Source organism: Bison bison, unplaced genomic scaffold, assembly GCF_000754665.1.
Source record: "Bison bison bison isolate TAMUID 2011002044 unplaced genomic scaffold, Bison_UMD1.0 scf7180017864072, whole genome shotgun sequence".
Taxonomy (NCBI): domain Eukaryota; kingdom Metazoa; phylum Chordata; class Mammalia; order Artiodactyla; family Bovidae; genus Bison; species Bison bison.
Genome location: NW_011494644.1, coordinates 2873286 through 2885765, shown reverse-complemented (window position 1 = coordinate 2885765; position 12480 = coordinate 2873286). Strand labels below are relative to the sequence as shown.

General features: G+C 44.2%; 1 protein-coding gene across 1 annotated transcript in view; it reads left to right on the top strand.

Annotated features, from left to right (window-relative positions):
• Positions 1-9363: 9363 nt before the first annotated feature.
• PDILT (protein disulfide isomerase-like, testis expressed) overlaps positions 9364-12480 on the top strand; it is a 45547-nt gene continuing 42430 nt past the window's right edge. The window contains exon 1 of the mRNA XM_010837135.1: positions 9364-9565. Within this exon, the coding sequence (XP_010835437.1) occupies positions 9364-9565 (202 nt within the window). The remainder of the gene's footprint in view (positions 9566-12480) is intronic.

Genomic DNA, 12480 nt, shown 5'->3' with positions numbered 1-12480 from the left:
AGTAAGCATCTTTTAATTTCATGGCTGCAGTCACCATCTGCAGTGATTTTGGAGCCCAAAAAAATAAAGTCTGACACTGTTTCCACTGTTTCCCCATCTATTTCCCAAGAAGTGATGGGACCAGATGCCATGATCTTCGTTTTCTGAATGTTGAGCTTTAAGCCAACTTTTTCACTCTCCTCTTTCACTTTCTTCAAGAGGCTCTTTAGTTCTTCTTCACTTTCTGCCATAAGGGTGGTGTCATCTGCATATCTGAGGTTATTGATATTTCTCCCAGCAATCTCCATTCCAGCTTGTGCTTCAACCAGCCCAGCATTTCTCATTATGTACTCTGCATATCAGTTATATAAGCAGGGTGACAGTGTAAGCCTTGATGTACTCCTTTACCTATTTGGAACCAGTCTGTTTTTCCATGTCCAGTTCTAACTGTTGCTTCCTGACCTGCATACAGATTTCTCAGGTCAGGTGGTCTGGTATTTCCATCTCTTTAAGAATTTTCCATAGTCTGTGGTGATCCACAAAGTCAAAGGCTTTGTGGTAGTCAATAAAGCAGAAAAGTTTTTCTGAAACTCTCTTGCTTTTTTGATAATCCAACAGATGTTGGTCTCTCTTATTTTTCACTCAGACATGGTTTTTTCCTTCTCTTTGTCTTTGCCATGATTATTCCCTTGAGGTGTTTACAAGAGACTCCAGTTCAGTTCAGTCACTTAGTCATATCTGACTCTTTGTGACCCCATGGACTGTAGCATTCCAGGCTTCCCTGTCCATCATCAACTCCTGGAGCTTGCTCAAATTCATGACCATTGAGTCCATGATGCCATCCAACCATCTCATCCTCTGTCGTCCCCTTCTCCTGCCTTCAATCTTTCCCAGCATTGGGGTCTTTTCCAATGAGTCAGTTCTTTGCAACAGATGGCCAAAGTATTGGAGTTTCAGCTTCAGCATCAGCCCTTTCAATGAATATTCAGGACTGATTTCCTTTAGGATGGACTGGTTGGATCTTCTTGAGTCCAAGGGATTCTTAAGACTCTTCTCCAACACCACAGTTCAAAAGCATCAATTCTTCACTGCTCAGCTTTCTTTATGGTCCAACTCTCATATCCATACACTGGAAAAACCATAGCTTTGACTAGATGGAACTTTGTTGGCAAATAATGTCTCTGCTTTTTAATATAGCTCTACAAGGCATGTTGGATGTTAGCTCCCTGTGTGTTAGTTGCTCAGTTGTGTCTGACTTTTTGCAACCCCACGGACTGTAGCCCACCAGATTCCTCTGTCTATGGGATTCTCCAGGCAAAAGTACTGGAGTGGATTGCCATTCCCTTTACCAGAGGATCTTCCCGACCCAGATATGAAACCCTGGTCTCCTTCATTGCAGGCAGATTCTTTACCATTTGAGCTACAGGGAAGTCTCTTGTTACAAGAGACAAAGACTGGCTATTTACCAGTCAACAGGGGGCTGGTTATGAATGCCTCAGCTGGACCCCACCTGTTTCTTATCTCAGGAGGCTGACTGATTGTAAAGCTCCAGCCTGGAGCTTTCAGTATGACTGACAAATAAAGTTGTATATACTTAGGCATACAATGTGATGACTTGATACACATGTACACGATTACCAAAGGCAGGGTTTCCTGCCTTCCAGGTGCTACCTGTAGGTATCATCTCATCTAACACTTACAACCCTTCTAGGTGTTGTATGTCATTTTGAAATGAGAAGAAAGGGGGCAGGGCACAACTTTTGAAAGAATGACATAGCCCACGGATATAGCATAAACCAATTAGAATCCAATGGGCCCCAGATGGCAGACAAGTCAACTTCGACTAGACTTTGATCCTCAATCAGCAAGCTAAATGACACACCCAGAGGTGCCATGACAGTTCTACTGCTAAGTCACTTCAGTCGTGTCTGACTCTGTGCGACCCCATAGACAGCAGCCCACCAGGCTCCTCTGTCCCTGGGATTCTCCAGGCAAGAACACTGGAGTGGGTTGCCATTTCCTTCTCCAAAGCAAGAAAGTGAAAGTGAAGTCGCTCAGTCGTATCCAACTCTTAGTGACCCCATGGACTGCAGCCTACCAGGCTCCTCCGTCCATGGGATTTTCCAGGCAAGAGTACCGGAGTGGGGTGCCATTGCCTTCTCCATGACAGGTCTAAGCCACCATCAAAACCAAAAAGTGATCAGTGGCCCAACTCCTGGAAATCTCCACCCCCTCCCAAAAATAGTTAGAATAATCCTCCCACTCATTAGCCTATGAAATTGCCCAGCCCATAAAAGCTAACCACCCCACATTTTGGGGCCCCTGTTTTCACCCTCTGCAATGGCCCCACACTTTGTCTATGGAGTATGTTTCTCTCTGAATGAAGCCACTTCTTAACTATCACTTTGTCTCTCACTGAGTTCTTTCTGTGATGAGACATCAAGAACCTGAGCTTCATTACTGTGGGATTTGGCTGGGTTTGAGTGCTGGTCATGTGAGTTCAAGTCCCAATCTAAGGTAAACGGTTTCAATTTTACCGGTGAGCAAACTGAGCCTCAGAAAGCCTAAGTGACACTCCTGAGATCACACAGATGCTTAGGAACAGAGCTGGGATCCAAATTCCAATCTATAGGCACCTTTGATGGGGACACCCAGTACCCCATAGTGTGTTTTGTTTCTGGCCCTTCTTGTGACCTTCAGCCCCCCTCCCCCAACTCAGCATGGGCAGGGGAGGCCCCTGCTCTTACTCAACAATGGCCTATTCTTCTCCCGGGCCACCCCTGGTCCTCCAGAACTCCAGAACTCAGAACACTGCGGCTACAGTTACTGCGGCCTCAGTGTGTCCAGGAAGGGACTCCATTTCTACCTCTGGATTTCTTTAGGACACTCAGCTGCTTTTGGGTCCTGCTCTGGTCACAAAGAGAAGTCAGGAACCTACTCTTCAGCCCACGACTGTCCTCCTCAAGGGCCAGAAGAGTTCATTGCCCGAGCCCTGGCTCAGCCCCAGTAGGCCTGAGAGAAACCAGGCTTCTTGCAGGTATGAACTTGAGTGAAAACAGCAATTCTGACTAAAGGGCCCTGCCTTGACAGCCTTCCTTCTGCCAAGGTGGTTATGAATTTAAGTGTGAATTTCAGCATAAATGGTTACACATTAAGATGACCAAGAGGGCTTAAAAAGAAAAGATACCCAGACTCACCCCACCCCAGAGCAATGGAATTGAATCCAGTGCGTTTGAGTTCAAGCATCAGTATTCGGCTGAGAACCACTGAAACAGACTTGTGGAGTTTGCATGAGAATTAAATTAGCATTTTTATTCATTCATTAATTCAAATTCCTTGAGCTCCAAATCTTGGCCGGACACCATTCCAGGAGGAGGGGAAACAGCCACAGCCATGAACAAGGGCACTTACATTAAAAAGTTAGAAATATAAACAAGATGCAGTAGGAAGTAAAAATACAAAATTTGAAGCAAACTGTTGTGATGTGACCAAGAGCACTCAAAGTTGGGGTTTGGGGAGACAGAGTGGCCTGCGGAGACCCTTCTGAGTTGGTGGTGCTTGTACCCGGACCCTTCAGAAAAGGCTGAATGAAGAGCAGGATGAGGGATTCCAGGCCAAGGCAAAGGCCGGGAAGCAGGATGTGTTTGAGGAGAGGAAAGGAAAGCAATGTGGCTGGTGCCCTGTGAATGGGGGTGGAGAATGGAGCGCTGGTGTCAGAGGGAAAAGGAGCTACAGAGGCCAGAGTTGGCCTGAGGGGCCTGAGAGGACAGACATGCGGTGGGATTGTCCGGACAGCAAGCCGTGGACCTTTTTGTAAGACAGCAATGTGATCTACATTATGTTTAGAGAGAAAATTGATAACTGAGGGCAAGTAAAGAGAATAAGGAGAGGGATCAGACAGGAGGCCACCGCTCCAACTGGACGAGGGCCGACAGTACAGGGACGAGGGGCCTCTCTGGGAATGCGGGTGGAGACAATGCACACACCGCACTCAGCGCACTGGCTGGTGGGTAGGAAGCCCCTCTGTGGCAGCTATTCTTGTTCTTAATAATAAAAATTTCTTATCACGGCACAGTTCTCCAGAGTGAGTGAGGTGAGACCACTGGCCCAGGCTTCCCTTCCCTCTGACAAGAGCCATCAGGATCTCTCAGAGAGAGCCTACTACTGCTACTGCTGCTAAGTCGCTTCAGTCGTGTCCGACTCTGTGCGACCCCATAGACGGCAGCTCACCAGGCTCCCCAGTCCCTGGGATTCTCCAGGCAAGAACCCTGGAGTGGGTTGCCATTTCATTCTCCAATGCATGAAAGTGAAAAGTGAAAAGTGAAAATGAAGTCGCTCAGTCGTGTCCGACTCTTAGCGACCCCATGGACTGCAGCCCACCAGGCTCCTCTGTCCATGGGATTTTCCAGGCAAGAGTACTGGAGTGGGGTGCCATTGCCTTCTCCACAGAGAGAGCCTAGCAACCTCAAATCTTGAGATTTCTTTCCAAAAGACCCATTGGTACTTTGGCAAATCCCTCCCACCCCTGCCAAACAAGAGATTTTGGGTGCCAAGGGGTTTGAAAGGGGTCACCAATGGTCAGTCACCCAGAAAGGCTCTGGGTGGCTCTCACTGTCTTATGCTTGCATAATAGATAAGGGGTTATTCTGGTGATTGTCTGTAAAATAAAAGTTAACTCTCTAGCACTTTAATGTCTCCATCTTGACAAAGAAATTTAGATGAGAGTTTCTCTTGCAAATAAATTAATCAATGAACGAACAAGCAAACAGGTGCCAATGAAAGAATAGAGCTCACCACCTGGTTCTATAAGAATTAAGTCATTAGTCATTGCAGTTGCTGACCTTCAATACACCCTGAAAGGAGTTCAGGGCAAAGATGAAGAATGAAGTACTCTGTGCTCTGGGAAAACTGGCAGCATAGGTCTTCAAAATAGTTAGATATTTTTAGGAGAAATTTTTATGAACCCAGTTTCTTGCATTTTCTCATGTTTAGAAAAGCACTAAAACCAATAACTAGGACATTGGTTCCTTGTGATCAATAACAACCTTCTACTGAGATGTGTGTTTGATTACATGTACCCCTTAACCAGAATTATATATACACTGACCTCCTCCCTTACATCTTCTGAGCAGTTTCTCAGAGCCATCTGAGAGGCTGTCTCCCCAGGCTATAGTCTTCAACAAGACACTCAGTTCAACTCACAGCTCTTACATTGTGTGTTTTTTCCCAATTTGACAAAGGTGAATTAATACTGAAAACAAAAGCTCCATCTAATAGTCATCATCCTGTACCAGACTTCCCCAGGACTAACAAGTGGCATGTTATCTGTGGGTCCTGGGATTCTGGGGATTATTAAGCACCCTTCAGGCTGGGTGGTAGTAATGAGCCCTTTGGTTGAAATGTAGATTTGAATAATATGCATCACAGCTTTCCAGAAAACCAGGCTCTCCACTCTGCCTTCATCCTTATCTCAACTCTCCTTTATTGATTTTATTTGACCATGTAGTTCTCAACCTACAGGCTGCAGGACAGAATCACCTGGAAGGCTTAAGAGATCCAACAGTCAATGACAATACACAAATCTCAGTTGGATTCTGACTCAAACAAACCTAAAACTTATGAAATAATTAGAGTAGTTTATTGTCTAGGTATTTGATGATATGAGGGATTAGAGCGAATTTTGTTGTAGCTATGTTTTATTATCAGATTTTCATCTTTTAGAGATTCACAATGAAATACCTATGGATAAAATAATATGATGCATGGGACTGGCTTCAAAATAATCCAGGGTGGGGAGTTGACAGGAGTATAAAAGATATGATTGGGAGTGACAACTGAGGTTGAGTGATGAGTTACCTTGGGGGTATGTTGTACCATACCATTCTGTTTTTACGTTCAAAATTTTCTAATAATAATCACCTGGAGAGCTTTTAAAACATACATATATCTGGACCCCACCTTGAGCAATTTTGAATTAATAAAGGGTCAGAGGAGCATCAATATCACCTTAAAAACTCCCTAGAGAATTTTAATGTGAATCCAGGTTCTTAGTTCATGTTAGTCGTTCAGTCATATCCAACCTGTTGCGACCCTGTGGACTGTAGCCTGCCAGGTTCCTCCGTCCATGGGATTCTCCAGGCAAGAATACTGGAGTGGAGGTGCCATTTCCTCCTCCAAGGAATTTTCTCAACCCAGGGATAGAAACCAATCTCCTGCATTGTGCTAATCAAGCACAAGTTCTTTACGAATCTTCACAACTACTCTGGGATGAAAGGCCACTCACCCATTCTGCAGAGGGAGGTGCTGTGCTCTGATAGAGGACTTTGCAAATCTGAGAATCTGTGACCACTTCCCAAGTACAAAATCTGAGGTATGGACATGAGAGCAGTGTGGTATGGTGATTTAGACCCGAGGTTAGCAAACTTTTCCTGAAGAGGGCCAGATAATAAATATTTTTGGCTTTGCTGGCCACATAGGGTCTCTATTACAACTACTTAACTGAGTAGTTGTGGTAATGGCTGCTGCTGCTAAGTCACTTCTGTCGTGTTCGATTCTGTATGGACCCCATAGACGGCAGCCCACCAGGCTCCCCCGTCCCCGGGATTCTCCAGGCAAGAACCCTGGAGTGGGTTGCCATTTCCTTCCCCAATGCATGAAAGTGAAGAGTGAAAGTGAAGCCGCTCAGTCATGTCCGACTCTTCGCGACCCCATGGACTTCAGTGCACCAGGCTCCTCCGTCCATGGGATTTTCCAGGCAAGAGTACTGGAGTAGGGTGGCATCGCCTTCTCCGGTAGTAAAGGCAACCATAGGCAATAGTGATGGGATGGGTATAGCTGTGAATCCTCTAACACGGTATTTACAAGAAAGGCAGAGGGCTGTAGATTGCGAGTCCTGGTTTAGACCCATATGCATTAGGCTTAGATATACCTGAGCTTAAGTCTTGCTCCTTCTTCTAGGGTGGGTCTCCACTTTTGTAAGTTGGGCTTATAATTGTACCTACCTCACAGACACGCTGTGAGGGTTAATGAGATGATGCATGTAAAGCTCAAATGCTAGCTTAATACATGGTGATTGACTTATTACTGTGACCAGAGTGTGACTGGGGATGGGGACTGCAGTGGTGAGCAAAAAGAGAAGGGACAGAGGGTCAGAACCCTTTCTCAGGACCCTAGAAGCATCAAAGCTCTTGCCATTCCTCCCTGCCCTCCTGATAAGAAGGCACACTTTTATCTCCTTTGGGGAAGATAAATGTTCCTTCTGTCAACGTGTTCTTCCTTACCTAGAGTTTATAGCAGAAACCTTTGAGTAGTCAAAAACCCTTTTATATTTTCCTAAGAAGCTTAATTCTTGCAATTAGAACCTTGACTTGCAAGCTCCTCCTGAGTTTTAAAGGCCTGTTTTGTAACCCCAAACCAAAAATTTGATTCTGTTCTGTTGCCAGCCTCAGTCCTCCCCTTCTGAGACACAGCATGATTAGATGGTGGATACCAGAGATGGTGCTTGGAGTCAGGGAGCCTCAGTTACTGTCTCAAGACACTGTTCACTGCACCAGTTTTACAGGGGGCATTAGAGAGACAGTACATCATTCTGGTTAAGGACATGGATTCTGTAGCTAGATATCCTTTTTTGAAATCCTGCTTCTGTCATATGTTAGTTGTATGGCCTTGGACAAATCATTTAACTTTTATGTGCCTCATTTTATACTCACTAAATAGGGATTATAATATTACTATCTTATAGAATTGTCATAGGAGAGATGATGGCATGGAATGCATAGAACAGCCATACATGACAAGTATATTTAGCTATAGGTATTTATAAATTTAACACTTGATACATAATTTAACAAGTATGTTTAGCTACAGTAAAGTGAAGTCACTCAGTCATGTCCGACACTTCGCGACCCCATGGACTGTAGCCTACCAGGTTCCACCATCCATGGGGTTTTCCAGGCAAGAATACTGGAGTGGGTTGCCATTTCCTTCTCCAGGAGAACTTCCTGACCCAGGGATTGAACCCGGGTCTCCCATATGGTAAGCATTGTAGGCAGATGCTTTAGCTAGCATAGGTATTTATAAAATTTAACACTTGTGACCAATTATCTAATACCAATGATTTTGGTATTAGACCAAAAAATTACATTAGAAGATCTACTTTTAAAAAATCCTCAGATAGTGTGCCAAACATATTTACCAGGTACGTATCAAATATCCACTCATTCATTCATGTTTATTTGCCTATCATAAATACCAAATGCTAGGAACACAGCACTCAAAGAAATTGAGGTCCTTATAAATTTAATCTGGACCAGCTATTTGCCATGTTCAAAACACTTGAGTAGTCTGTACGCTGCATAGGAAAATGGTTCTGTGCTTAAGGACAACATGCAAACATCTGTGACAGTGATCCTATGCTCTAGATTATTAGGGGAAACATTACTGGGGAGAGTGGCACTTAAGGAGAGACAACTGCTGACACAAACCATCTGAACAGAAAAGAATTGTAAAAGAAAAAAAGGAAAAGAAAAAAAAAATGAGGGGAAAAAAAAGAGGAAAGGAAATCATGTTATAGACCTAGTATGTACTGTTATCAAAAAGGTATCTGGATTATATTTTACATCATTGAGTAAGACAGTTGGACAATGAACAGTATTGCCTATCTAATTCCATTTATTATATACATTTAAATATATATTCATACCGGCATTTTCAACATTGGTAAAGATTCATTCCAAACTGAGTCACTTTCTCAGAGGTGGGGTTATGGGAGAAATTTTTGTTTTCTACTTAACATTTTTTTATTGTTTCTTGAAATTTTTACATGTGTGCATTATGGTGATTACTTTTGAAAGAAATATTTACATTTGAGAAAATTTGCTCAAAAATCAAATGGGTTACACTGCCAGCAGTAAGCTTCCCATCAAAAGAGGTATTCAAGCAGGAGTTGGGGGAGCATGAGCAGAGGCTGTGATAGGGATTGGATTAGTCATCTCTGAGACCCAGAGGCTCACCTTGGGATTCTGGACTGAGTTTCATATCTAAAAATATTCTTACCTATTGTCTGGGGAGCCAGTGGGCTTGAGTGTTGGTTTGTGATTTGGCTTTCTGTTGCTCCGAGTGGGACCCTGCTGCCCTGAGCTAATCCCATGCAGTTTCAATGGGCCCCAAGGTTAACCTCTTTGGCAAAGTTTGCCTCTCCTTTACCAGCTTGCTTTGCTGAGCTCTGGGCACTGCTAGGAAGCCAGTGGGGGCATGCTGAGGTAATATTCTCCACATCAGGACTGACCTTTTAGGAAAGGAGATGGGGAGGGAGTGATGACGTGGGTCCCCACCACCCGTGTTGGTAAGAGTTCTTGTTCTTTCTCCTGCCCTTGAAGGACAGCCATGGAGCTGCTCTGTATGTCTCTGCTGCTGGTAGCCTCTTGTGTCGGCACTGTCCAGGGCTCACCAGAGATGAATGGCAAGAAGGAGAGCATCAACATGTCTCAGCCCTTGCATATCCTTGTGGAGGAAAACTTGATGGTGCTAACACCTGCTGGCCTGACTCAGATGCTGAACGAGACGCGCTTCCTGATGGTGCTCTTCCGTGAGTGTCTCCCACTCCTGGGCAATGGGTGATGGGTGGGCTGAGACCTGCCCCCTTTCTTCTGGTAGCCAGAGGAATTTTAAGTATTGTTAAACAGGTGGCGCTAGTGGAAAAGAACCTGCCTGCCTGTGTAGGAGATGTAAGAGACGTGGGTTCGATCCCTGGGTTGGGAAGATCCCCTGGATAAGGAAATGGCACCCCACTCCAGTATTCTTGCCTGAAAAATCCCATGGGCAGAGGAGCCTGGCAGGCTACAGTCCATGGGGTCTGCAAAGAGTCGGACACAACGGAAGCAACTTAGCATAAATACATGAGAACACATTTCAATAATAATTAAAAAAAAAATAGCATCATCCTTAATTCCCAGATGAGAGTACTGAGGTCCAGGGAAACTAAATCATTTGCAAGATACTATGTCGCCTCTTTGGTCTTGATTTGTATGGGGTCACACAGGGTCGGACACGACTGAAGCGACTTAGCAGCAGCAGCAGCAGCAGCAGCCTCTGTTTCACTGAAGGCAGGAAGCCAGGATTTACCTTCAGGTGTCTTTACCATTCTGAACCTTAGTTTTCTTCTCTGTAAAATGGGTACAAACAGAAGTGCTATACTGGATTATTGTGAAGACAAAATAAGTTGTTAAGTTGCTAAATAATATTGTAAGTTGCTGGGACACAGTTATGGGCACTGTCTCAAGGAAGATTTTTTTTTTTTTTTCAAGGAAGATTTTTAGATCATCAGGTTTTTCATCTGAATTTTGCATGCCCACTTTTATTCTTCAGATTTTGCATCAGCAGGCATTTTGATGGAGGAAACGGACTCCTTTTTCCTGAGACACTGACACAGACCCATGTCTATGCTTTGAGACCGGATGGAAGGGATGTTCATAACAACTTTCACATAGCGGGCACCTACTGCGTGCCGGGAACTGTCCTTATAGCCCCACTAAATGTTCTCACACACTCCTCATAATCACCCAGTGTACTGCCACTATTTGTCTCCCTATTTGGGGACATTTCATAATTGAAATTCAATTTACATCTGCTCTTGAAGAACCAAGAGATCTGGAAGCCCTGGCTTACGTTCCTATAATGTGACAGTTGGCTGGAGCTAAGTGACAGTTTCCCCCTTGTGATCAGGAAACAGCACACTAGTCAGCTTGCCACATCCCTAGTCAGCCAGCCCCACATAGTCACACCCCTGCCTCACCCCTCTAGCATTTGAGTCTGTGTCTTCTGCCTGAAATTCAGGCCTCCCAGCTCCTTCCTCAATTCTTGTCTCTTCTCATTTGATACATTCTCTCTGAGTTGCACCACTTCAGTGAGGTGGTCTTTGCATCAGTGGGCATTTTGTGACAGTGACATAGTATCAGTAGCTCAGTTACCATGGATCCCATTGCTTCCTCAGCTGACTTGTGCAGCCACTTCATAGCAACATACGACAACCTTAACCTTAACCTTGCCCTTAACCTTGGTAGTTCCCAGGAGAGAAAATCTAACTGGGTCATTTTGCCTCCTTCCAACTTTCACCCTTATGGCGGAAAGTGAAGAAGAACTAAAGAGCCTCTTGATGAAAGTGAAAGAGGAGAGTAAAAAAGTTGGCTTAAAGCTCAACATACAGAAAACTAAGATTATGGCATCAGTTCCCATCACTTCATGGCAAATAGATGGGGAAACAGTGGAAACAGTGGCTGACTTTATTTTTGGGGCTCCAAAATCACTGCAGATGGTGATTGCAGCCATGAAATTAAAAGACACTTACTCCTTGGAAGGAAATTATGACCAACCTAGACAGCATATTTCTTTTCCATGGGGATGGTCTTGATCCCTGTCTCCTGTACAATGTCATGAACCTCAGTCCATAGTTCATCAGGCACTCTATCAGATCTAGTCCCTTAAATCTATTTCTCACTTCCACTCTATAACCATAAGGGATTCGATTTAGGTCATACCTGAATGGTCTGGTGGTTTTCCCTACTTTCTTCAATTTAAGTCTGAATTTGGCAATAAGGAGCTCATAATCTGAGCCACAGTCAGCTCCTGGTCTTGTTTTTGCTGACTGTATAGAGCTTCTCCACCTTTGGCTGCAAAGAATATAATCAATCTGATTTTGGTGTTGACCATCTGGTGATGTCCATGTGTAGAGTCTTCTCTTATGTTGTTGGAAGAGGGTGTTTGCTATGACCAGTGCGTTCTCTTGGCAAAACTCTGTTAGCCTTTGCCCTGTTTCATTCCGTACTCCAAGGCCAAACTTGCCTGTTACTCCAGTTGTTTCTTGAGTTCCTACTTTTGCATTCCAGTCCCCTATAATGAAAAGGACATCTTTTTTGGGTGTTAGTTCTAAAAGGTCTTGTAGGTCTTCATAGAACCGTTCAACTTTCAGCTTCTTCAGCATTACTGGTTGGGGCATAGAATGGTTTACTGTGATATTGAATGGTTTGCCTTGGAAATGAACAGAGATCATTTTGTCATTTTTGAGATTGCATCCAAGGACTGCATTTCGGACTCTTGTTGACCATGATGGCTACTCCATTTCTTCTAAGGGATTCCTGCCCACAGAAGTAGATATAATGGTCATCTGAGTTAAATTCACCCATTCCCGTCCATTTTAGTTTGCTGATTCCTAGAATGTCGATGTTCAACATATTAAAAATCAGAGACATTACTTTGTCAACAAAGGTCTATCTAGTCAAGGCTATGGTTTTTCCAGTAGTCATGTATGGATGTGTGAGTTGGACTATAAAGAAATCTGAGTGCAGAAGAATTGATGCTTTTGAATTGTGGTATTGGAGAAGACTTTCGAGAGTCCCTTGGACTGCAAGGAGACCCAACCAGTCCATCCTAAAGGAAATCAGTCCTGGGTGTTCATTGGAAGGACTGATGTTGAAGCTGAAACTCCAGTATTTTGGCCACCTGCTA